The sequence below is a fragment of the Eulemur rufifrons genome, chromosome 6 (genome assembly GCF_041146395.1).
Source record: "Eulemur rufifrons isolate Redbay chromosome 6, OSU_ERuf_1, whole genome shotgun sequence".
NCBI lineage: Eukaryota > Metazoa > Chordata > Mammalia > Primates > Lemuridae > Eulemur > Eulemur rufifrons.
Genome location: NC_090988.1, coordinates 92,228,758 through 92,256,528, shown reverse-complemented (window position 1 = coordinate 92,256,528; position 27,771 = coordinate 92,228,758). Strand labels below are relative to the sequence as shown.

At 38.0% G+C, this 27,771-nt stretch overlaps 2 protein-coding genes across 2 annotated transcripts in view; one reads left to right on the top strand and one right to left on the bottom strand.

Annotated features, from left to right (window-relative positions):
• Positions 1 to 10,595: 10,595 nt before the first annotated feature.
• On the top strand, positions 10,596 to 11,525 carry LOC138384501 (putative olfactory receptor 5AK3). The gene has a single exon (XM_069470008.1). The coding sequence runs from the start codon at positions 10,596 to 10,598 to the stop codon at positions 11,523 to 11,525; it is 930 nt and encodes a 309-aa protein (XP_069326109.1).
• A 7,999-nt stretch (positions 11,526 to 19,524) lies between these two features.
• Positions 19,525 to 27,771, bottom strand: part of LOC138384500 (fatty acid desaturase 2-like protein FADS2B) — a 30,501-nt gene continuing 22,254 nt past the window's right edge. The window contains exons 7-12 of the mRNA XM_069470007.1: positions 25,664 to 25,740; positions 25,371 to 25,468; positions 24,254 to 24,350; positions 22,306 to 22,385; positions 20,964 to 21,089; positions 19,525 to 19,617 (exon numbers count right to left, since the gene is read on the bottom strand). Of these exons, the coding sequence (XP_069326108.1) occupies positions 19,566 to 19,617; positions 20,964 to 21,089; positions 22,306 to 22,385; positions 24,254 to 24,350; positions 25,371 to 25,468; positions 25,664 to 25,740 (530 nt within the window). The 3' untranslated portion in view covers positions 19,525 to 19,565. The remainder of the gene's footprint in view (positions 19,618 to 20,963; positions 21,090 to 22,305; positions 22,386 to 24,253; positions 24,351 to 25,370; positions 25,469 to 25,663; positions 25,741 to 27,771) is intronic.

Here is a 27,771-nt window from a genome sequence, read left to right as displayed (position 1 = left end):
ATATTTGGTAGCAACTGCCTCAGCTGCTCAAAGAATAACACTGCAGAGTTTCTTACTCCATATTATTTTTACCCTTTACTCTGTTTGCAGAGTTTTTTTTTTTTTTTCATGGTTCCATTTGGCAAGCTCTTCCTCTAATGGATTTGATCTTTAGATAAGGCAGCAATGGAATCTTATTCCTGTCGAATGTAATAGAACAGATCTTTCAAAATGACTTTGTATATTTTTGTTCTCAATTACTTTTCACTCACTTGTGGTTTTATTCTAAAAATGGGCAACCCTAATTTCCTTTTATTTCAAAGATTTGTTTTGGCAGGGGTAGGGGCCGTGGGAGTGGAGATGAGGCACCTTAATGTTTCTCCCATGAACTACTTACTATTTTCTAGTTTATAAACACCAGAATGATTTACTACTTACATCCTAGGTGCAGTGATGCTCCTTAAGTTTTTAAAAGGTTGTTTTAGTTCTGCAAATCAGTTAACTAACAAGAAAGATTTCAGGAGCAAATTGTTGTGAGAGATTCTGTTCCGAGTTGGTAACAGAGTTCATAATGAGGATATTGGAAGCGTACAAAGGAAGAGGAGATACTATGCTATGGTCTCGATATTGATGATAGAGTTCTAGGTTTTCTGTTGTGATTTTGAACAGGGAGAGGAAAACATTTGCAGACAGGAAATCAGCACAGCTGACATCTTTGTATGTGCAGGTGCTGCCACCTGTTGGTCGTTTCTTGTCAGTGGCCAGGTTTTGAAGGCTATTTCAGGAGACTCAATTCAGCTGGATCCAGACTTCCTGCTTCTCTTGGTATCTTAGGAGGCTTCCTGCCTTTTTTGCATGGATGGGAATCAGGAAGGCGTGGATTCTAGTTCTAACAGTGCCACTAACTTGCTCTGTGACCTTGGCCAAGTCATAACTACTTTGGGTGGTGGTTTTCTCCTTTGCAAAGCTTGTGCATGCTGAAGTCTGGGCCCTCCCACCATCAGAACTTTGATCTTAGCAGGAATGGGTGCCATTCTTTCTGTCACAGAACATTAGAGAGGCCCTGCTTATTTACTCAGGAAACATTACACCGTAATTACATACTGATTTAGCACATCAGGCCTAGATGTCTATTGTCTTAGTTGGCTCAGATGCTATAACAAATATACCAGGAGACTGGGTGGCTTAAACAACAAACATTTAATTCTCACAGTTCTGGAGACTTGGAAGTCCAAGATGCCTGAAGCTCTGGCGTTGGATGACAGCCTCCTTCAGGTTTGCAGATGGCCATTTTGTTGCTGTATTCTCACCTCACATGGTAAAGAGCACAGGGCATTAGAGCAAGCACGCCTGTCTCTTCTTAGAAGGGCACTGGTCCCATTCATGAGGGCTCTATCCTCATGAGATAATTAACACCCAGAGGCCCCACCTCCTAATGCCATCACGTTGGGGCATAGGATTTCAACGTATGAATTTGGGGAAGACACAAACATTCAGTCCAAAATGTCTGCATTTATAGATCTAAGTCCTTTAGCATTCATTTAAATCATTAATTCGGGATGGTCTATTTTAAAAACTTTTAAATTTCATTTTAAATAACAAAAGTAATTATGGTTATCATAAATCTTTCTGAAATATATCTAAGCAGAAAAAAAGAGAAAAAATCTGTGATTTTACCAAACAGAAATAACTATTTAAATATTCAATTATTTTAAAATGTATATCTGTTTTTTCCCCCAAGATATAAGGTCAACTGTAGGTAGCACACCACAAGGCATATTTAATGCTTAAATATCACACACTCATATACACACATATTCAAACATAGACACATATACAGACAAAAGCTTAGTTCCATTGTAACTGTCAGAGAAAGGACGTCTGCACTATCTTTGTTTGTGAGGGATTTAGGAACTATCCTAAGAAAAGAAAAAGAACAGAGATGATTTGTTTCTTCATAACCATCTAAGCTTTAATATTTTTATTTTATTTTTTTTGATTTTCAGTCCAGGGTGGTTTCCTAGTTTGTTTCTTAGAAGCAGAACCTGAGACAAGGAGTCACGTTTGAATAATTTATTTGGGAGGTGAAGGAAGCACCAGTACAGGGGAGAGGAAATTAGACAGGGAAGAGAAGGTGCCAATAAAAGGCAGCTAATGCTGTGAGCAACTGGAGCTTAAAACAGCTCAAGAGAGTTTGTACAAGACATATGTCTTAGAGTTAACCCATCTGAGCAGCGAGGGAGCTGGGACACTTAGATGCCAATTCTTGTCAGTCATATAGGGAAGGCTGCTCTTGGGGATCATTAATTACCCAGCAGATTGGGCCTGCCAGGCAGGTGGCAGTGAATGCCCTCAGGCAAAGAAATTCAGGGTCCATCAGTCTTAAATGTGCAATACAGGAAACACAAACTCCCCAAGTGGGTTTTTGTGAATAATCATCATGGGGGCTACTTCTACTTCCATCTCTTGGATCCCACACTCATTTATTACTGCTATCAGGAACACAGCACACCCTATAATGACCACTGGTTCAAAGTATATAGAGCATCTTAAAAAAACACTGTCCCAATAATGCTAGGCATCACCCCCAAACTGTTACCCTAACACTAGTCACGAGGCCAGTCGCTTCTGGATGACGTGGCATAAAGGAGGGCATATTGGTTTCATGCTCATGTGCTTATTGCTCCTTTCTCACCGTGAACTGTATCCCTTGGTCTGAGAGGTTAGGTGGAATCCCATGATGATATGCCAAACTCTCTATGAGCCTTTAGATTATAATAACAGACAAAGAGTCATAGGCTGGGAGGGAAAATCCATACCTGCAATTTGTGTTAGCCCAGTGAGAGCAAAACATTGCTTCCTCCAATGTGGAAGGGGTCTGCTGTGATCAACTTAATATGGGGCAGCTCAGGGGATGTAGCTATATGTGGTGTAGCTGCAAAGGATGGAACCATACTGAAGGTCTGGAATCAGTCTTTTCTACTGACAAGGTGAATATTCAGCATCAGCAACATCAGCAGTATCAACAAGGCCTTGGTGAGAGAGAGCCCCTGCTATTGGGTTAATAGATAGCCTCTTTCCCTGCCACCATGGTTACTCTGGTCATGGGTCCATTGTGCTAGCAATGAGGTGATTGAGAACAAAGGCCAGCTGACATTAACTGGTAGAGTCATCCTGTCTACCTGTTCAGTACCTTTGCCAGGGAGTAGTATTGGTTGGCATTGATATGAGGGAAAAAGACCTGCATATGTTGTGCACACACCTATAGTTACATCAACATGCTTCTCATTCAGATCTCTTTGTCTCTGATCTTCCAATCTTGCTTTTCCAAGGTACTTGATCAATCAGCCAAACTATTTGTAACATTTCAGAAGTTTGAGTATATTTTTCATTTAGGCCACTTCTTCTTCTACTAGCGTAATGATTTCTTGTAGAATGCCCAGAAAATCAAGTTTCCTTCAAAGTATTCTGTGTATGATAGCAGGATGGTCAAAATATCTATGTAGCAAGGCTATTAATGTATACTTCTATTTCTTCCAGGTGAATGTGAACTGGTTCTTATCCTGTACCTGATAAAGACTGAAAATAAATTGAAAAGGAGGGAATATTTGCAAAGCATTTTGTAAGGCTAGCATAATGCTGATATGAAAGCCAGACAAGGACACTACAAGAAAAGAAAATTACAGGCCAATATCCCTGATGAACATAGATGCAAAATTCTCAACAAAATACCAGCAAACTAAATTCAACAGCACATTAAATAGATAATTCACCATGATCAAGTGCGATTTATCCCTGGGGAGCAAGGATAGTTCAACATACCGAAATCTATAAATAAGATACAGCATATTAACAAAATGAAAGAAAAAAAATCATATGATCATCTCAATAGATGCAGAAAAGGCATTTGACAAAATTCAACATTCTTTCATGAAAAGAACTCCTAACAAATTAGATACAGCAGAAATGTACCTCAGCACAATAAAGGCCATATATGGCAAACTCGCAACTAATATAGTCAATGGTGAAAAGTTAAGCTTTTCATCTAAGATTAGAAAGAAGATAAGATGCCCATTTTCTCCACTTCCATTCAACATAGTACTGGAGTCCTAGCCAGAAAATTAGCAAGAAAAAGATACAAGAAGCATCCACATAGGAAAGGAAGAAGTAAATTGGTTCTGCTTGAAGAAGACATGATTATATATATATATATATATATATATATAATTTTATATATATATATATATATATAATTTTAAGTGTTACAGGGATACAAACATTTTGGTTACACGGATCAATTTTATAATGCTTGAATCATGATTATAAGTGTGTCTGTCACCCAGACAGTGTTCATTGTACCCGTTAGGTAGGTTTTTGCCCTTCTCATCCTCCCCTTCCCCATGCTTAATTTCCATTGAGTTTTACTTCCCTCTGTGCACATATGTGCTCATCAATTAGTTCCAATTTAATATCGAGCACATGTGGTGTTTGTTTTTCTGTTCTTTAGATACTTCATTTAGGAGAACAGTCTCCAGTTCCATCCGGATTGTCACAAAGGCATTTTGTATCTTTCATTTTAGCAGAATAATACTCCAAGGTATACATATGCCACATTTTATTAATCCACTCATGAATTGATGGGAATTTGGGTTGATTCCACATATTTGCAGTTGTGGATTGTACTGCAATAAACATTCAAGTAAAGGTGTCTTTTTGATAAAAAGACTTCTTTTCTTTTGGGTAAATACCCAGTAGTGGGATTGCTGGATCAAATGGAAGGTCAACTTCTAGCTCTTTGCGGAATCTCCATACCATTTTCCATGGAGGTTGTACTAATTTCCAGTCCCACCAACAGTGTATAAGTGTTCCTTTCTCACTTCTTTCACGCCAGCATCTATTGTTTTTGGACTTTTTATTAAAAGGCATTCTGACTTGGGTAAAGTGATATCTCATTGTGGGTTTGATTTGTATTTCCCTGATGATTAGTGACATTGAGCATTTTTTTCATATGTTTATTGGTCATTTGTCTATCTTCTTTTGAGAAGCTTTTGTTCATGTATTTTGCCCCACTTTTTAATGGGATTGTTTGATTTTTCTTGCTGATTTGCTTGAGTTCTTTGTAGATTCTGATTATTACTCCTTTACTGGATGTATAGCTTGTGAATATTTTCTCCAATTCTGTAGATTGTCTGTTTTCTCTGTTAATGATTACCTTGGCTGTGCAGAAGATTTTTAATTTAATCAATTCCAGTTTATTTATTTTTGTTGTTTTTGTGATTGCCTTTGGGGTCTTCTTCATAAATTATTTGCCTAGGCTGATATCTAGAAGAGTTTTTCCAATATTTTCTTCTAGAATTCTATGGTTTTATGCCTTACCTTTAAGTTCTTTATCCATCTTGAATTAATTTTTGTTACTGATGAGAGATATGTTTCCTGTTTCATTCTTCTGCATGTGGCTGGCTATCCAATTTTCCCAGCACTATTTACTGACTGAATAGGGATTCTTTTCCCCACTATGTATTGTCTGCTTTGTTGAAGATCAGTTGGCTGTATGTGGATGGTTTTATATATGGGGTTTCTGTTCTATTTCATTGGTCTATGTCTCTATTTTTGTGCCAATACCATGATGTCTTGGTTAACATAGCTTTGTAGTATAGTTTGAAGTCTGGTAATGTAATGCCTCCTGATTTTTTCCTTTGGCTTAAGATTGCTTTAGCTATTCAGGCTCTTTTTTAGTTCCACACGAAGTGTAGAATCATTTTTTCTCAATAAGTGAATTATAATGTTGGTATTTTGATGGAGATTGCATTGAAACTGTATGTCAGTTTGAGTAGTATGGACATTTTAACAATGTTGATTCTATAAATCCATGAGCATGATATATTTTTCCACTTATTTATATCATCCTCAATTTATTTCCTCAGTTCTTTTATAGAGATCTTTCACCTCCTTGGTTAAGTATATTCCTAGATATTTTATTTTCTTTGTTGCAATTGTGAGTGGTATTGAGTCTTTGATTTGATTCTTAGCCTCTCTGTTATTGGTGTATAGAAATGCTACTGATTTGTGTACATTCTTGTTAGCAATTCCATCTTCAAAGAATTTCTTTCTTTTTGGATTTTACTATAAGTGGTCAGGAGGAACAAAGCTGCTCACACACTTGTGGTGACCCTGCTAAGTGATCTTCTGTGTTTACAGAGATACTCCTGAGGCAGAGAAGCAGAGAGCTATCACAGGGGATGGGCCGCTAGCAGCACAGTCAAAACTGTTTGCCACAGATGCACCGAAATCAAGTACTGAGGAAAAGCAGTAGAAGACATGAAGATTTAAGAGAATTTATATAATACAGTTCTAGCAAGTGAGATGTAAGTAAATATCTGGGGGATATGGGGAAATCTTTTGTTTTCCTTACTCAGGGTATATATATGGTGTCACCCTACCATCCTTACCCCTGTTTTCCCCGCTTTGAAAGGTGATGTGATGTCTAGAGCTATAGTAGATATGTTAGACTATGACAGAACCAGCATGTGGAGAAGAATAAGAAAATCACAAAAGTGCTAGTCTTGACTCACAAACTACTGTTATGAAGGGAAAATAAATCTCTATATTTAAGCCAAAGTAAGTTGGGTTTTCTTCTACTAGCAGTTGAATACGTTCTTAAGACACTGGTCATGCAATAAGTTACATTGAATGTAAATTCACCCACCTTTGGCAATAACTCACATTCACATGTTTGCTAGTTAATCAAAAAGCTACAGACTCACTGAATCTAGATTTCTTCTTTCCTACTGATTAAATTAGGAAGCTTAAATTAGCAGCTTTATAGGCACAGATATTTTAAAATCTCCACAGATTTTTACAGGAAATTTTCTGATGTTGTAAAGCGCAAATAAAATAAAAATATCTGTATGTAGAGCTGAGTTTAAAAATATATATAAATATTTAGAAAAATAAAAGAAAGATCAAGAGTGATTTTTCTTAAATAAACAATCTTCAATGTGATAATATAAATTTGTTCAAAAAGTATTATCTCCATCTGCACACCAGGGACCAAATGCTCTTAATTTAGGTTGAATTTAGATTTTTTTCAGAAAACTATGTTTATTACTGATTGCAGTATAATTAGGTAGACCTAAAAACAGGTTGTTAGATATTAATATATGAAAAGATGCTCAATCTCATTTATACCAAGAAAAAAAAAGCTGTTCTCTAGCAATTCTTTTTTTTTTTAAAAAAAAAGAAGCAGCAAGAAGTCCCTGATGACAATAAAATGAAAAAAAAAATTGTCCTCTCTAGAAACCTTAAATTTTTGTCAACATAAAATAACTAGTGAACGTTGTTTTTCCCAATTCCATCTCAGTCCCTGGAACCTCAGATCTCAAGGGAGTGAATATTGATCCCTTAGGCCCCAGCTATAAGCTCCAACAGAGAATAACCACACAGAGAAAGACCATGGTGTGCAATCAGCCTGTACCAGTTGCAGAAAGAGAATCCGAGAGCAACTTTGGTGTTAGTTAAACAAAGCAAATCCTGTTTTCAACATAAGCTGTGTCTCATTTCAACGAGTGCAGGTAATGGTGGAGCAAAGATTCAGAGCCAAAGTTCCAGCATGTTTAACCCCAAGAACAGGAGGACTCACTCCATCCCTGGTGATGTAATGGAAATGGAATGAGGGAACTGAATTGAGCACAGTGTTGCCTGGGAAAAATGTGAATGAACACATGATTAATTGATTGATTGATTGACTGGATGAATGAAGAAATATAACATGCCCTTAATGCAACATTTGCACATATTATTATGACTAATTTTTAAGCATCCATTCCATACTGGGCCTGTGCTGGGAAGTGTATATAAATCAGCTCATTGTCATTACCCTAATCAATGTTTGAGTTTAAGTGGACCCTGACCTACTCTAGTTCCTCTGACAAGTGCTTTTATTCACTGGGTGGAAACCTCCCTGAAAGATCTGCATTTCCTGGATTTTACAACAAATTTACATGAGAAGGCAACTTACACAAACTCATTGGCCCTCAACCCTCAGTAAATGTAGAACTGAAGAGAATTATTTCTTGTTTTTTATTCCATCACTACAGAGTTAACACACACTGCTTATTTCTCAAGGTGTTGGAAAGAACCAGAGAAGCCCATATCAACAGCAGACTTAGTTTGCTCTACTCCCCACCAGTAAAGGCATGTTCTTACCTAACACCAGCCACTTTGTCTTTGGAGCTACAGCTCCCCCTGGCATTACTGACAGGAGAGGAAATGAGCCTGATACTGACATATTGGGGACGTGGTTTTTGTCTTTGATGACCAATTTCTGCTATTACACTCTATTTAAGATGTACAAAAATGTATTTTAAATGATGTAACAACCACTCCTGTAGCTACCCATTTAAATTCTGCAACTATCTTTTTATTATTCAGCATTTCATTTAGGAGATTTATTCATCAGTAGATGTTGTAGCAACAGTTTCCTAATTTATTTAATACTTTGTATTTTTTTCTATGATTATGTTGCTATAAACATTCTTGTGTGTTTATATATGTCTATATATACATATATTCATTATACATATCTGTGTGTATATTCTTGTACATGTAGTCATGAATTTCTTTAGAATATGTACCTATACTGGAAATTTTGAACCATATGGAGGCATATCCTTATTTTTTCTAATATATCCAAATTTGTCTCCAACATGACTGTACAAGTTCACCTTCCCAGAGACATGTGTGAGTCCCTGTGGCTCCACATTCTCACCTAAACTTGGCGTTTTAGACTGATGAGCATAAAATTGTATTTCAATGAAGTATTTATATGTGATGATGTGATTACTAGTGATTTGTTTCTCTTTTCATACTTCTATTGATCATTTGGTTTTCCCTTCTATTATTATTTGGTTTATGTCTTTTGTGATTTTTCCTTTGGGTTAATTTATAGAAATTATTTATATAAACTAGGCTAGAAACTAACTTTTTGACATTCATATGGCTTGACAACAAATTTACCTGAGTAAATTTCCAGTCAGTATCCAGTCTTTTGTTTAATGTTGATTTTTTTATTTGAATATACTTTAATTTCCAATGTGTTGTAATTTCTACTTTTATGTCTTCTTTCAATTTTGTCTGCATACCTAAGTTATAGACATTAACACAGTTGATTGTGGTATTTTATAAGTAGATTTTAAAATAGAAAGTTAAGTCATTTGATGGTTTAAAAATATATAAATATTTAGTACACACACACACACCTACTACTATTCTCTATTCTCTCAGCTTTCCTTTCAAAAACTAAATACTGAGAAACTACAAAAAACATTTATCAAATTATATCTATGGTATAAAGTATCACAATTCAACAAGCATCATGACCAGCAAGCCACTATTGGGGGGAAATATGTTTTATGATTGCATTTGTATCTACTGGAGAAGTGAACTAGAGAAAGAAATGAACTTAATTTTTTTCAAAAGAACAAACCATAAGGCAAAAAATGATCAATTATTATTTCAAGTTTAATGATTTCTTGTCTATAAAGGATACCATAGACAAATTTAATAGATGACAGAATGTTTGAAGATCTTTATCAACAACTTACAAGGGACACAAATCTAGGAGTAATGAAGAACATTTATAGATGATCTCAATAGAAATATTTGCAAAGAATATGAGCAGGCAAATTATAGAAAACTAGAATCCAAAATTCCAAGACAATGATAAAATTCATTTGTATAAACAGAGAGGAAGAAGAAAAATGAGATATCACATCATAGCTGTTTTCTTGGCCCACTCCCCAAAATCAGTAAAATACCAATGTTCACGAGGAAGTGAGGATATGGGAATCCCCACACACAACCACTAGGACTGTACACTGGTGCATCCATTATAGAAAGTGCTATGGCCATACCTGGTAAAGTTAAATGTGGGCATATCCTGAGATTCAACAATTTTATCCCTAAGAATATACATGAGAGAAATTTTCACACTGAGATATTTGTATTGGAAACCAGTTGTAGGGAATTTGCTGTCTATTAATATCACTAGGAGACATCAGATAATGATTTATGAAAGGAATATGATCACTGGCATTGACACTTGGATAAATACTTCCCTAGAGAACTCTACATAGCTGTGAGTCAGGATGGCCATGACAGTTAGTAAGAAGGGGACAAGGGAAAAAAGAGAATGTGGAGATAACTTGGAACAAGATCAGATAGAACCCTAAGAAGTCAGTATTTTCAGATATAAAATTACTAGTTAGGCAAATTGGGGTACTTTAATTTAAATACATACTGCATAAAAGAAAGTATAATTAAATAAAAAGATGTTTCATACATTTCTTAATTGATATATTTATGAAATGCCAATCAGAGATTGCTTGATGTATATTTGTCCAAACTATAGATGAAATTCTAAATCCAACTTGAGTGTCAAGTTTCAGCCTTTAAAATCACAGTCAATTTTGTCACAGAAATATACTCTGACCCCACTATGAAACCAATTATTATATTATTTCAAATTCTGAGATAAATTAAAGGATCAAAATGATCTCGGTTTTCTCTTTCTGTTCTTTCTTTGCATATTTTCAGCTGATATTTAATCTACGCTAACCATGGAACAAAACAATGGCACTGAAGTGACTGAATTCATTCTTCTGGGATTTGCTGGTCAACACAAGTATTGGCATATCCTCTTTATAATATTTCTAGTCATCTATGTGGCTACCCTAGTGGGTAATATTGGCATGATGATACTCATCAGGATTGATTCTTCCCTTCACACCCCCATGTACTTCTTCCTTCAACACTTGGCATTTGTTGACCTCTGTTACACCTCTGCTATCACTCCCAAGATGTTGAAAAACTTCATAGGGACAAAACAATCCATCTCATTCATAGGATGTATGGTGCAATTACTAGTCTACGGTACTTTTGCAACAACTGACTGCTACCTCCTGGCTGCTATGGCGGTAGACCGTTATGTGGCCATCTGTAACCCACTCCGCTATCCAGTTGTCATGTCCCAGAGACTCTGCATTCAGCTGTTAGTTGGTTCCTATGTCATTGGTTTTCTAAATGCCTCTGTAAACACAAGTTTTACTTTCTCTTTGAACTTTTGCAAATCCAATAAAATTAATAACTTTTTCTGTGATGAACCTCCAATTCTTGCCCTTTCATGCTCCAGTATCAACTTCAACATTATGCTACTCACAATATTTGTAGGATGGAACTTGATGTGCACTGTAATGGTGGTCATCTTTTCCTACATATATATCCTGGCTGCCATCCTGAGGATATCTTCTGCTGTGGGGAGGAAAAAAGCCTTCTCCACATGTGCCTCCCACCTGACAGCAGTCACCATTTTCTATGGGACTCTCTCTTACATGTATCTACACCCTCATACTGATGAGTCCCAAGAGCAAGAAAAAGTGGCTTCTGTGTTTTATGGCATTATTATCCCCATGTTAAACCCCTTGATCTATAGCCTGAGAAACCAAGATGTGATTGAAGCCCTGAAAAGGATAGGAAAGAAATGTTTCTAAGTTGACCCTCAATTTCTATTTTAACATGGTTCAACAACCAAACCAACAATGTTCCCTTATTTCTCAGCCTCATAAAATGTAACAAATGTTTGTGAAACACAAAGACAGTATATTAGTAGCATACGAAAGATATAGAAAACATCTTCAATGATTAATTAAAGTTCTAATTCATGTAAAGAAAATGCATTTGAACAGATGTATTTGAAGTTGATTTTGTACAGTTTAATTAGCTTTTTTTAAATGTCTGCCATCAGAAAAGAAAACTAAAGTTAATAAAAAAGAAGTGCATAATCAATGTTGTATAAGTACTTCCAACAAATAGAGTATATAGACTCACAGTGGGGGCAATCTTTTGATCTTCTCTTGAGAGAAACTGCTACTCTTGTTATTTCTCTACTGTGAACCTATTTCTTATTGTAGAGTAAAATTTGAAAGACCATTTCTTTGGATAATACGTTTAGAAAAGAAGAGGAAGAAAGAAAGAACAATTGAATAAATTCTCATAGATATAGGGGCATAGTTTCCCAAACAAATTAGCAAATTGACATAAGAGTCAGGAAGCTATGGATCATATAAATTTTATCATTGATAAATATAACTAAATATTCAAGTCCCCTGACGTCCTTTCTTGCAATATGGAGATACCTTAAACAGAGACAAGTAGACCTACCATTTGATCCAGCAATCTCATTATTGGGCATCTACCCAAAAGAGCAAAAGACATTCTATAAAAAAGACATCTACACTAGAACATTTATAGCCGCACAATTCACAATTGCAAAGATGTGGAAACAACCCAAGTGCCCATCAATACATGAGTGGATTAATAAAATGTGATATACGTATACCGTGGAGTACTACTCAGCTATAAGAAACAATGGTGATATAGCACCTCTTGTATTTTCCTGGATAGAGCTGGAACCCATTCTACTAAGTGAAATATCCCAAGAATAGAAAGTACTCATCATCAAATTGGTTTCACTGATCATCACCTAAGAGCACATTTAGGAATAACATTAATTGGGTGTTGGGCAGATGTAGGGGCGGGGAGGGGATGGGTGTATACATACATAATGGGAAATATACGTAACCTAAACTTTTGTACCCCCATAATATGCTGAAATAAAACAAAACTTAATTTTCAAAAAAAAATATTTAAGTGAAAGAAGAACCATTACAACTGATACCACAGGCATACAAAGAATCATAGGAGACTATGAATAATTATAGGCCACCAAATTGGATAACTTAGAATAATGGATGAATTCCTAGACCCATTCAACCTACCAAGACTAAATTACGAAGAAATAGAAAATCTGAATAGGCCAATAATGAGTAAGGAGATTGAATCAGGAATCAAAACCTTCCAACAAACAGATGCTCAGGACCATAGGTCTTCATGGATATATTATATCAAGGATTAAAGGAGAATTGGTGTATTGGCATCAAGATGTCAATACTTTCCAAATGCTTCCAAAAAATCAAAGAGGAGGTAATATTTCCAAACTATTTTGATGAAGCCAGTGTACCCTGATACAAAATCCAGACAAGGACACTAAAAGATAAGAAAATTATAGGCCATATCCCAGTGAACATACAAAGCACGTAGTAATCAACCTGGCCAAAGTCAAATTGAAAGAGGAAATTCTGTAAGCAGCAAGCAGAAAGCAACAACTAACCTACTAGGGAAAATCCATGAGGCTAACTGCAGACTTCTCAGTGGAAACCTTAAAAGCCAGAAGGGATTTGAGCCCCACCTTCAATCCTCCAAAAAAGAACAACTTTCAGCCTAGAATTTTGTATCCTGCAAACTTAAGTGTCACAATTGATTAGAGTGAAATTGGACCCTTGTTTTATACCATATACAAAAATTAACTCAAAATGTATTAAATACTTAAATATAAGATATGAACCCATAAAACTCCTAGAAGAGAATATAGGAGAAAAGCTCCTTGACATTGCTGTTGAAAATATTATTTTGGATATGACATCAAAAGCACAGGCAAAAACAAAAAAGAAAAAGTGAGACTACGTCAATCTAAAAAGCTTCTGTTCAGCAAAGAAAACAATCAGCAAAGTGAAAATGCAGTGTACAAAATGGGAGAAAATATTTGTAAACCATATACCTGATGATGGGTTTATATCCAAAATATGTAGTGAATGCACACAATTCAACAGCATAACAGAAAAAACAAAACAAAACAAAAAGACAACAGCAAAACCAACAAAAAACCAAAAAATATAACCAAAAAAACCCTTGATTTAAAAATGGTCACCTGAATAGACACTTCTCCAAAGAAGACATAAAAATGGCCAACAGGTATATAAAAAGGTGCTCAACAGCACTAATTGTCAGAGAAATGCAAATCAAAATCACAATAAGATACTACCTCATGCCTGATAAAATGGCTATTACTAAAAAGATATAGAGATAAGTGATGGTGAAGGTGTGACAAAAAGAGAATCCTTGTACAGTGTTGGTGGGAATGTAAATTGGTAAAGCCCTACTGGGAAATGTTCTGGAGATTTCTCAAAAAGTTAAAAATAGAACTACCATATCATCCAGCATTCCCACTAGTGGGTATGTATCAAAAGGAAATAAAATCAGTATGCCCAAAAATTATCTGCACTGCATGTTTATTGCAGCATTATTCACAGGAGTCAAGATATGGAAACAACTTAAGTGTCCGCCAACAGATGAATGGATAAAGAAAATGGGATACACACACATGCGTGTGCACACAAACACATACACACATGTTCACACATTATGGAGTATTATTCAGCCATAAAAAGAAGGAAACCCTGTCAGGATGAACCAGGGAGGACATCACGCTAAGTGAAATAAACCAGGTAGAGAAAGACAGGTACTGCATGATCTCACTCCTGTGTATGGTATCTCAGACCTTTCCTAAGAAAGCACCTGCTCCACCGCTCTTTTCCTTCTTGAGAGGGAAGTGTTAGGATTGTGCGCCTGTTCTCCATCCTGAAAAGCCAGGCTGGGTACTGAGAGTCTCCTGTTTATTTTTCCTTGGGCAGTGGCCTGAAGTGTTTAAAGTTAGGCATCTTCTCCTAATCCAGAAAAGTCCAGTCGGTGGTCTGTGTGTGCTCATGAATGACCTGCAGAGGTGCTTATGGGTGCCTTCCGGGAGAGGAGGGGCAGAGTGCTGGGGACAAACGTGGGCTTGTTGGGGGGGGGGGGGGGCGGTCCACAGGTGATGAATTCTAGGAGGTTCATGGACAGGCCTCTTGGGGTCTGCAAGGCAATTAGTAGACACTATGTCCCTTTAAGTTCCACACACTGTTGCTGTAACCCCAGCCCCTTTACCCTGCTCCTAGTTGTCCCTGGAGGCATGCAGATCCCCTCAGTGCTCTAGGAGGGGTGAGGAAGAAGAGGGCCCCTTGGGCTGGGAAGGCCAGTGGCTCACTCTGCTCTCACTCTCCCGTGTGGGAGAAAGCGCTGCCCCAGCAGGTCTCTCTGGCACTGAGTGGTGCCGCCTTGCCAGAGGGCTGATGTGCTTAAAATGAAATTACTCTTCTTACCCTTTCCAATGTGTCTGTTCTCAGATATGTGTCTCCAACAGGCTGCTTGAACTGCTCTGTTGGCCTCCCAGCCACGACGAAGGTACTATCCTCTGTGGGTGGTTGTCAATCTGTGTTTCTGTGGGGGATGAGGGCTGAAAACTCCTATTCCAGCAAGGTGGTGGTGGTCATCTTTTCCTGCAAATATGCCCTGGCTGCCATCCTGAGGATGTCTTCTGCTGTGAGGAGGATAAAACCTTCTCTCCACGTGTGCCTCCCACCTCACAGCAGTCGCCTTTTTCTGTGGGACTCTCTGTAGGCAGAATGTTGCTTTAACCACATGTTCCACTGGATGGCGGTAGAGTGCAGAGGATTTGGAATCCTTTAGCATATGGTTTAGGTCCCAGCCCTGCCACTCATCAGCAGTGTCTCTTTGCAAGGTACTTGAGCTTTTAAGACCTTGTTTCTCATAGTAATACATATCGCATAAAATGTTTTAATTTTTTTATTTCCTTATCTGTTAGAAATAGATAAGATAATGTATAGAAATCATAAACCCTCAATAAATGTTGATAGTAATAACTATTAGCAATATGATTTCAACATGGGTGTGGCAGACACTATGAGAGCACCCTCATCACATGCTCACACAAACACACACGTGCACACATGCAAACTCCATACGAATCACCTAATGTTTGTTAATGTGCAAGCTTTTCCCCTCTGGGAGGCTCCTCTCTCCTTCAACAGAAAACTAACTAAAGCTAGATTGTCTTCTTTGATCCTGTCTCAGCACCTAGAGCCACAGACCCCCAAGGGAACTGGTATTGATCCCATAGACCTCAGCTAAAAATGCTCTGTGAGGATCTGTGGAGAAATCATTTGGTGGGCAATCAGCCTACACCACTCTGTAAAAAAATTTTAAAGGCAAATCTCCTATAAATAAATTTACATTTTTCCTATTCAGCTGTGCATTATTTTGACATGTGAGGACCATAGTAAAATCTACAGAATTAGAGCCAGAATGTCAGCATGATTAACTCCAAGGTTGGGTAGACTCATCTTATGTCTGGCAAAGTAAAATATAAATGGAGAGAGGGGAGGCTCTCAATGGTATTAAGCAATTGCAAAATCACCCTGGAAATGGCAGTTGGTGTATTATCCATAATGTTCCCAGCTGAACATAAATCACCATTATAGACTATAAGCAATAAGTAGACAAGGCTTCTCCATGACCAGAAAGGAACAAGACAGAGAAAATTCTACTCTGTGGTTATATCTGAAATCAAACAGGAACAAGAACTCTTGAAACCCACAAAAATAGCTAAGCATTTCCCTCTTGCAATGAACATGAGTAATATGCCTTCTTTTCCTACTTTAATTTTCCTGCCTCTTAAACATAAATTACCAAGACAGTCAATCACCAATTTTTTTTTTTATTTCATCTTATTGTTATGGGGGATACAGAATTGCAGGTTACATATGTTGCCCATGTACCGCCTTTCCCCCCAAGTCAGAGCTCCAGGCGTGTCTGTTCCCCAGATAGTGTGCGTTGCACCATCATGTAGGTATCTATCCCTCCCTTCCCCACCCCCCCTTCCCGAGTCAGCACCTTCAAGTGTTACCATTCCCCAAAGGGTGCGCAATGCACTCATTGTGTAGGCATACCCCCATCCCCTCCCCCACCCCCCACCTCAGTCTGATATCCAATTGGTGTCGTTCCCAGATGTGTATTTAGGTGATGTTCAGGGAAACCAATTTTCTGGTGAGTACATGTGATGCTTGTTTTTCCATTCTTGGGATACTTCACTTAATATAATGGGTTCCAAGTAGACCTGCCATTTGACCCTGCAATCCCATTACTGGGCATATACCCAAAGGAAAAAAGGTCATTCTATAACAAAGACACATGTACCTGAATGTTTATAGCAGCACAATTCACAATAGCAAAGATGTGGAAACAACCCAAATGCCCATCAATACATGATTGGATTAGTAAGCTGTGGTATATGTATACCATGGAATATTACTCAGCTATAAGGAATAATGAAGATACGACATCTCTATGGTTCTCCTGGAGAGAGTTGGAATCACCAATTTTTTTGATAAAACTCAATTCAGAACTCACCTCCATGTCCTAAATCCTTCTTGGAATCACCCAGCACAAATCTAAATCCTATCACAGGCCTTCCCAATTTTGTCTTATCCAACACTCTGGTTCCTTTGGTGCATGTTCTATCTTCCTGCAGCCCACAAAACAAGCTGGACTCTATGAAACTGAACATGTGTTCCTGGTGCTGGTTGGCTGTTGGGCATCGACAGGGTGAATTGTACCGGGCATATCTACTATGTTTCTTGAACCCAGCTTATTTTTATTATTTGTTTTTTATTGCAAAATTAATTCATATGGGTTCATTACTTTTTAAAATTCAGCTGCTTTTAAAGGTTAAAGAGACCATCAGAATTATTCCTTCATTTAAATTTGTCATGTGTCCTTCCACAAGGCATTTCCCTCACATAAACACACATGCACACACACACACATAGACACACAGAGTTTTTTAAAATTAAAATAGATTCACCCCTCATACATTTTTCTGTGAAATATTTTACTCGATTAATAGTATTTCATTAACTTTTTTTCCATAAGAATGCATATAGATCTGTCTCATTATTTTAGTTGTTTAATGCAAGTGAAAAACATAAACTAACTCTGATTTATTTGAGCATCACCTTATCTATTTCCAATATTTTGCTATACATAGCAATACTGCCTGGAATCCCCCATATTTCAGGTAAATTTTTTCAATCTGATTATATCAAAAATTAAACTGAGGTTGAGGAAAGTTACTTTTTTTGCCTAAGATTACACACCAACTAAATGGTATTTCCAAGATGCAAACCTAGCTATCTCTAACTTTGTAACTGCAAAGCTATTTACTTTCCATTGCAGTTAATACAAAGCAAAGCTTCAAAGGGGCTTGGATACAAAATAGTTTGAACAACTTCAAAACACTTATACTCATCCAGTTAAAAATCCTTTCCAGAACTTCTACTTCTAGCCAAGATAGGGTGACCATAACTGGATTTACCCTCCTGCCTAAAACAAGGAAATTGGACAAAAATGTATGAAATAATACTTCATAAGACACTGTGTACCAAGCAATAAAGAACAAAAATCTTTGAGAGTCAAGAAACAAATGAGCTCTAAAATTGCCCTGCTCACTTCCTTAGGACAGTTTCCAGGTGGCAACACAGAGAGGGAGCAGGAGGGAAGAGCTCTTTGGACTTCCTAAAGGAGATGGAGCTGCACAGCTCAGTCACAGCTGTGGAGCTCCCTCAGCAGTGCAGGGCAGGAAACACAAAATGAGGCATGCTGTGGGAGGCAGCAGAGGAGACAGGTCAGAGATGCCTTGAGTGCATCTTCACTGAGAGTCTACCACATGTCAGGCAGTTCTTGCTGTCATGGCTATTGCAGGCTACAGGGGGAGGACAAACAAATTAAGGAATTATACCAGTGAATGTAAAGGCGAGTGGCAGCATGGTCAGGTGAGAGGGAGTGAGGGCAGGGAGGGTGACAAAGTGGTTCTGAGACTGGAATCAGGAGCAAAGGCCCTGTGGCAGAAGGGGACATGAAGACTTGAAGACAGCCCGTGGACTGAAGCAGAGAGAACAAGGCCAGAGTGGTACCAGGCGGGGCAGTCTCAGGGTTGGATCTTTACACCAAGAGTCATGGGAATCCACTGGAGAGTTTTGGGTAGGGCTGTGACATAACTCTTGGAAGTCACTTAGCGTAAAGAGGCAGGAGCCTGGCTGATGAAGCCACCTTTATTCATACACCCATGGAGCCACGCCCCACAGCATGAAGGACAGAGGTAAGAAGACCTGCAGGACAGGTCATCTAAATATAACTCAGTGCTCAGCAGTCTGGGAAGTTGTGAAAGCAACAGGCTTTGGTTCTTCTCCTCTGGGAAGCGTGTTGAACAAGCAATGGAAATACAGTCAATGTCTCATCAGTGCAAATACCAGTCAGCACAGGGTGAGTGAAACAAATCAACTGAGATGGGGAATTCAGAAAAATGATGATTTTTATTGAGTAGCAACCCACTAAGCAAATTAAAATGTACTCCATCAATAAATTTCCATTCTTGCCTAGCACCCTTTTTCCTTCTTGATCCTTAATTTTGTTTTACTATTCTCTTGATTCTCTTATAGCATTTCTATATGTTTATGAATCCCTAAAGAAGCAACACATTGTTTAAGATTCTAATGAAAAAATAAAAACAATAGAAACATTGGGCTTCCACTTCCTTTTTGCCACCCTGGCCAATGTCATCTTGTGTTTCCTGGCTTCTTATTTGCAGAGAATAACTTCGGCAAGGGGTCATCAGTTATCCTTGGGATTCACATTCCTAGCACAATCAGATATGCCCATGGTGCTAATTAATTTCTAGCTAAGCAGGGAAGGGCTCTTGCACACCCACCACCCCCCTTCAGAGATGCAATTGCATGCACGCATCATGTTTCGTAGTAAGCTTTCTTCCAGAGCGCTCCGTATTTCTTCAAAGCCCTGTGGGAGGAGTAAATAAAATTATCAGTAGGTGAGATTGCAATGTAAAAGGGGCTTCTCAGTTTGCTCATCTGCCTGGTTCAGGGCAATGTCATCATTTCCAGCTACATTTGATAAATGTCATTCTCTGTTCACCAGTGGAGATGGGTCACCAAATTGCTTTTAGCAGGTGAGTTCACCTTTCCTTTATGGAGGAGATTGAGATTTTCTTTCATTTTATTTTCTTCTCTGCCCACATACCTGTATAACAACCCATCCTATATCTACCTACCCGCCCTATTTTATAAGGTGGAAGATATTTTTCTTGGTTCTAGGGGTACAGCAATGATTAGGGTAGATGTGAATTCTGTCCACTGAGTTCCTGGTTTAGCTTGAGAGACAGATGTGAAACAATTTGTTACCCAGTATGTTATTTAAAAATGATTGTGATACAGGTCACGATTGAAGAGAACCAGGCGCTACAAGGCATGTGATGGATTCAGTGCTGAGGGTCAGAGAAGACTGACATGGGGAAAAGACATTTGAGATGAGACTTGGAGAGTGAATGGGAATTGACGAGGTGATGTGAGGGGAGGTAATGGATTGGAAGAAAAAATGGCAAAGGCACAAGATGGCCGGTGGCAGGGAGACTATAGCAAATGAAGGTGGGCCAGATATCTAGAGGGCAGGAAGGGAGTAGGGTGGTGGTGGAGAGTCTGAAATTGGATAATTATTCAGGAATAACGTCAGAACAGGCCTCTGCTGTCAGTCTGATTCAAGATATGTTTTGTTTCCAATCCTAAAAGAAAGAGAAAGTTATTAAACCCCGACCTCTAGCTGTTAATTTGACCAGCACAATCAGTGTTCTCTAGGTAATTTAATGTGAACACCTAAGGATGAGTGTGGATTTTAGTTCCTGCACACTTCACTATTCTTAATCAGTCAGCCCAGCCTGATTCGCAGGTTTATGTCGCACTGGACCCTGAGGTATCTACATTTGCAACACTGGACCAGATGGTTCCATAGTCCCTCCCACCACGTAAGTTCTAAAGTGTGTGCAAAGCTCTGTGGGGGATAGAAAAGCACATAACACACATCTTTGGCTTCAAGAGAGTTGACATTTAGTAAGGAGTAAGGCATTTTCACTAAGAAGTACCTGTAGAAGGCAACAGGTGAGTGGTATTATTATTGTTTTTGATAGCTTTGTTGTTGAGATGGTTCCCTATAGAGTCTTGTGTCCATGCTGTGCACGCAGGTGCCCCTCAATAAATGGGTGTTGGGTGAATGACTCCCAAGCCAGTGAGTGGTCTGGAGACTGGCAGTGAAGAGAAGTGACAGCTGTGAGCCGAGAAAAATTATGTTCTTACCTGCCAATATCTCCAAACGCCGTCAGCAAGGGCTTTTTCACGTACGGCAATCCGTGCTTGGCACACAGTGACCTCACCAGAGGTGCCACTTTGTGATAATTATGGCGCGGCATTGTGGGAAACAGGCTAGGGAAACAGACGGGAAATACAAAACTTAGACCTGAAGAGAAGCCCAAAGGACTTTTCTTTCCTCTATTACCAAATAAAATTATAACAACAATGCAGACCCAACCTTGACATTGCACAATACTTCTGTGAAGTTCAAAAACGCTTACTAAAATACTCTCATCTTCTCTCTTAGCACCTCTGTGAGCCACGTGAGTGGTAAAGATTTCGACAATGCTAATAGAATAAATGTTAGCTCATACAATATGTTTATTTTTGGCCAAATCAAATGAAGGTATGTGTTGTCTATCATTTTGAATTAGCTAGGAGAGCTGGAGATATTCCCTTCCCTGTCTCTGTCTCTGTCTATCTCTTTCTCTCTATCCATCTAACTCCTACCCCATGAATAATGACTATTCAATAAGCTCTTGTCATGGCATATAGGGAAAAGCCTAAGGAAAGGAATACGGTAATGGCTTCTTAACTAAAATTTTCTACTAACCAGCCAGGTGAACTTCTTGGGTTTTAACCTCCTCTTTGATAAAATATGGATAATAATCATTCCTTGTTTTGATGAAGTTTCAAAGGACTAACATGAAAAAAAGGATGAGAGAACCCTGTGCACAGCTAAAAGATCTTTTTTCTTCTCTGCCTCTCCCAGATATGCCTGAGATAAAAAGGATATGAAAAGTCTCTCCCCTGAATACTCTAAAGAAATTGGCTCTCCAGGTGTCATTGTTTTCTCTTTCTTTGTTGCATGTCCACATAACTGACCCATTGGTGAAGTATTGCCAGATACCATTTGGAAATTGCATCAGAGATTGGGGTTCATTGTTGATTATTTTGTAACTTTGGCTTTAAAGGGACAGGTATTTAAATTCTAATTAAATTTCAAGACAACTTGCTTACCCAAGTGATGTGATTGTTTGTGGTTTCACCAACAAACCAAATACATAGAAAACAATCACAAATTCCTAAGCCTGCAGGTGTCTGGAAACTTAGCCACTGGAACTTTTCCAAGATTCTACTCCATACTCAGAATTGTTAATGCCTCCTTCTTTTCTTTCTTTCTTCCCTCCCTTACCACTGATGCTAATAGAAAGATAGCAACCTTTAGAGAATCCTCATTCATATTTTCCCCTCTGAGGTCCTGAGCCTAAGGCTCTGCTCTAGACTGCATTTGGGTTGTTATAAGTGACTACTCTTGCCCCTGTCATGGACTATTTCTGTTACTCACTGGTGCTCAATTTGGTAGTTCATTTGCCCAGTGAACCAGTCATTGAAAAAAGACTGTTCAACATTACAGGTGCTCAAGACCTGCAAAGAAAAGGCTTATATTAGATATAAATGATCCCAAGTGTCAAACAGAGAAAATGTTTATTTATTCTTCTATTTAGTGAACCATTCATCAAGTACTTATGGAAGACTTATGAAGTATATAGAAGATACACAGTCCCTAGTCTCAAGAGTTTACAATTCAAGAAGAAAATTAGATGTTTTGCTAAGAAGTACACACAAGGTGATCCATATATTAATAAAAATGTATGTCTGATTTGAGGGGAAAAGTCTCTGTTGACAGGGAGATATGGAAGACTGAGGTGTCATAAATGAGGGCATTGGCAGATGGAAGTAGGATTGTAGGATTTTGGTAGGCATTGCAGGGGTAGAATACTATTTGTATATAGTGGACTTGATGGACTTCTAAATAACAAGTAATTTGTTCAAAGGTTCTATCCAAGGAGTTTTTGCATGGAAGTGCATTCCAATTTAAGCAGTTTCCTTTGTAACCTTATGTTGTTTATGCACTCAAAAACGTTATCCTCAGAAGCAATTTGTAGCTTCTCTATGCTGCCAAGTTTAAGAACCCTTATGAATATCATCTTATTCAATTTTTTTAAAGGTTTCATTCTAGCTGGGGTTGTTCCCATTTTGATTACTATATCTACTGTTGCTGTATGTTAATGTTTCTCAAAATGTAGTTCAGAGAATCTTGAGGCTCCCCAGGATGCCTTAATGAAATCTGCCAAGTTGATGCTACTTTCATAATAAATCTAAGATGTCATTTGACTTTTTAATTCTCATTTTCTCATGTTTGTATTGTGGAATTTTCCAGAGGCAACTGAACATAGGATGGCCATCATCACTCTGATGTCAAAATGTATTGAATTTCTTTTTGTTAATTTAAAATTAATTAATAAATACAGATTGTATGATTTATATTTTAATTTCAAATTCAATAGCTATAAGTCGATATAACCTACATAAACCAAAGCTTTGAGGTTCTCAACAACTTTTAAGAGTGTGAGGTGGTCCTATAATTTCAAATACAATAGATATCAGTGGATATAACTTACATAAACAAAAGCTTTGAGGTTCTCAACAGCTGTTAAGAGTGTGAAGTGGTTCTACAGTCTTTGGTCATTGTAAGTGAGATGGAGGGCATTCTGAGGACCAAGAATCTGGCAGGCTGGTGAAGAGGTCTGCTAACATCATATAAAAGCTACAGATATGATATGGTACTATATTATTTTAATTAAATTTCTAATATAACTTTGTGCCATAATCATTACAAGGGAGGCTGTGTGGAAAAAAAAGATTGACCAGTTCACTATCACAGACATTTTCAAGGACCCTACATGGAAGACCATCTGAAATATTAATAAATGCTTTCCAAATTAAAATTACAGGGCAAAAAATCAACTGGGCAAATATTTATAACATGTTACATACAGTGTGTTAATATCTTTACTCTATAAAGAACAATTGAAGTTCAATAAGTAACGTATGTATACCCAGATAGGACAATGGATTAAAGACATTGGCAAGTAACTCACAGAAAAAGAAATACAAAGAAATGATAAATACATGAAAAGTATTCAACCTACTAATGATTAAATAAATGAAACGAGAAGTCTATAAGTTGGCTTGATAATCCAACTGCCTAGGTTTTAAAATATGCTTCAACCACTTAGTTGTGTGACCTTATATAAGTTATTCAAAGTTATCATCTGTAAAGTAACAATAATCATATTTTTTTACAATTAAATAATACCTCCTATAGATAAATTCAAATCACTTGATGGTGCTTGGCCCCCTGCCCATACTTTTTAAGTGTGAGTCATTATCATTTGAGGTAACCAGATTCTAAATCAGTGTGGTTTGAAGGATTCTCCCTCCACCATTACCTGAGTGCTGAACCAGTCCCGGTTCTCCTCCATGCTCATTTGCATTGGTATGTGGCTCATCTGGGTAACATATGTAAACCAGGGACTTTCAAGAAACCTTTTGGGGGAATAAAAGGAGCAGGTGAGGACTCTCTGGGTTTTTTCAGTAGCATCCACATCACTGGGCTTGCATAATCCCTGGAACACCTGGCTCAGCATTGCAGAATCGAAGCTTCCAGTAAAATGGTGGTCATTCTTTTCCTTCTTCCAAAGCCCTTTGTGTCCTTTATAACCAGAGATGACACACGAAGGATTTAGCTACATGACCTGCCCTGCTGCCGAACATATAGAGCTGTGCCTCTTAAGTTTTCTATAGTTCTGGTTCAAAGATCATAAACACCAGGGGAACTCTAGGGCATATGCAAAGTGGTTGACAGCCTGGGCTTTGTCCTCAGATAGAGTGGGTTGAGGTTCTGCTTTGGCACTGGCCCTAGCCCTAACTTGCTCTTACATACCTTTGGGCATGTCATTTAATCCCTTTGAACTTCAATCCTGGCAGCAGAAAAATGAAGGTGATACTCCCTTACAGGGTTGCGAGAGGATTACATCAAATAAGATAATACATATAAAGCCTTTAACATTGTGCCTGAAGTATAGTAGCTACCATTATCCTTACAACTATTTAGGATTGAGAATAATAATGCAACAAAATGAGGGAGGAATACACTGGAAAGTTGTAGAGGGCCATTCAGGCAAAAGGAATAGTCTGAGGTCACTTTGCTTCTGGGAAAATCTCTAGTCATAAAAGAACTTTAAAATATTCCTGTTCTGTCATTTCCTTTGGCAGAGATTATGATGGGTGTCAATAGATTATGTTTTGTAAGGACTTGGCCATCCCCTGAAATGCTTCACTGGGAATCAAGCCAGTAGGAAAAAGTGGAGATCAGGGTGACAGTTCTTGCAAGGAGCTCTTCTTGTTCAACTATTTCAACTTTTTTTTTTTTTTTCACATTTACTTGAAAATACCTGAGTTCTAGGAAATGGGGCATGGTGACATCATCTTCTGGTAAAGACAAATAGCTCTGATAAGGAAGGTAAGAGGGCCACCTGGGTTATGGTAATAAGAGAGTATTCTTACTTGACAAAGTATATGAGCAACAGGGTTCCGAAGATTCCATAGAAAGGGCCAAATGTGATGAAATGTCGGATATAAAAGCTGCTAACCCAGGCGATGTCCTGCAGAGAAAAGCACTTGAAAGTTAGATGCCCTGAACATAATTTCATTTCCTCTTCATTGGCCTGGGGTCCCTTCAGGTACTGGCTAAATCTTATGCCCTGCTGCTCAAGGAAGCTATGTCTGGAGGCATCCAAGCATTTTCACGTTCTCTCTTCTAGTTGATCTGGTTTCAGAGAATGAGCCAAGTTACTCACCTCCCAGTCTCTTTTAAGGTACATCATTCGGAAGGATTTCCGGTTGGCATGTACAGGCATGAGGAAGGGGACCATAACTGAAAAGAAACAAAAAACATGGTGAATAAAATGATCAGAATGTGACCCCAGTGCAAGTCTGCAGGAGTGTCATCTCCTTACTGTGTCACTTCTGCAGTGCTGGCCCTGAGAAGGGACGCAAGTCCACATCCTGGACTCCATTGGACTTTCCAAGTTCATGGAGCTGAACCAGGAATTTGGTCAACAGCTCCAGGTTCTAGCTCCATTACAGAGGCTGGGGAAGCTTCAAGATTTGGGTCATTTTTGATGGAGGCATCTCCAAAGAGCTTCTGCTCTGAGATTTTAAGTATATTCAAGGTCCTTGGGATCCTTCAGTCTCCCAAAATCCTTTGGATTGGGCCCTGTCACAATGTTAGGGTGGTGGAAATAGAGAAGGTGTGCTCATTTCCTGGTCAAAGAGTTATTTACCTGTTTCTCCCCCAGCACCGTTGAGGCTGCTCAGATCTCACAGGAGTCTTATGGAGACCCTTTCACTTTCGACAAAGACTCTCTCCTTGTGCAAACTCTAGTTAGGTTCCTCTGAACCCTCTTCTCCTGGACAGGCTCTCAATGTTGTCTTATGAGGACTGCAAACTCTCAGCACAAATGATTTCATGCACCCACACACTAAGAAACTTGAATAAACACTAGCATTGTTTCTAAAAGCTCAGTGTCCTCTCTCTAGGAAGACTCCAGCCCCCTTTAAGCCTGAGAGAGCTCAATGCTGCCAAAAAATTTACTGTTTATTTCAGCCCAGACCTAACTATAGGCACCTGATCTCCTTTTCTTAGAGCATTTACTTTAGAAAACTTACAATTTTAAATCCTTCCTCTCTTGGTTTGAGATATATCTTCTATAACCCAGAAATGTCTTTCTGTTTTTCCCTCTTGTATATTTTATTGTATTTTATTTTATCAAATTGTATGTTTTTATTTCAATATATTACAGAGGTACATATGTTTTGGTTATATGGGTTGTTTTTATAATGCTTGAATCAGTGGTATAAGTGTGCCCAACTCTCAGATAGTGGTCATTGTAACCTTCATGTCAGATTTTGCCTGTCTCATCACCCCACCCCTTTGGCTCATTTCAGTTGAGTTTTACTTCCCTCTGTGCTCATTTGTGGCCATCCATAAGTTCCAATTTAATAGTGAGTACATGTGATGTTTGTTTTTCCATTCTTTAGATACTTCACTGAGGATAATGGACTCCAATTCCATCTAAATTGTTCTAAAAGGCATTAAGTCATCCCTCTTCAAGGCTGGTATACCTATACCTCATTTTTACATGTACCTCTATGATATACATATACCACATTTTATTAATCCACTCATGAATTGGCAGGCATTTGGCTTGATTCCACATCTTTGCAATTATGAATTGTGCTGTGATAAACATTCGAGTGAAGGTGTCTTTTTGATAATATGTATTCTTTGTCTCAGGGTAAATATGCAGTAGTAGGATTGCTGGATCAAATGATAGGCCTACTTTTAGTTCTTTGAGGACTTTCCACACAGTTCTCCATAGAGGCTGTACTAATTTGCATTCTCACCAAGAATGTGTAAGCATTCCTTTCTCTCTGCACCCACACTGACATCTATTGTTCTGGACTTTTGGACTTTTTAATAAAGGACATTCTGACTTGGGTAAGGTGAAATGTCATTATGGTTTTAATTTGCTTTCCCTGATTATTAGTGATGTTGAACATTTTTTCATATGTTTATTGGCCATTTGTCTATCTTCTTTGAAAAGCTTCTATTGAGGTATTTTGCACTGTTTTTAATAGGGCAGTTTGATTTTTTTCTTGGTAATTTGCTTCAGTTCTCTGTACATTCTGGTTATTAGTCCTTTATTGGGTTTATATTAAATAAATATTTTCTCCCATTTTGAGGGTTGTCTATTTGGTCTGTTCATTATTTCCTTGGCTGTGCAGAAGCTTTTAAATTTAATTAAGTCCCATTTATTTATTTTTGTTCTTGTGATTGCCATTGTATTCTTCTTCATAAATTCTTTGCATGGCAATATGCAGAAGAATTTTCCAACATTTTATT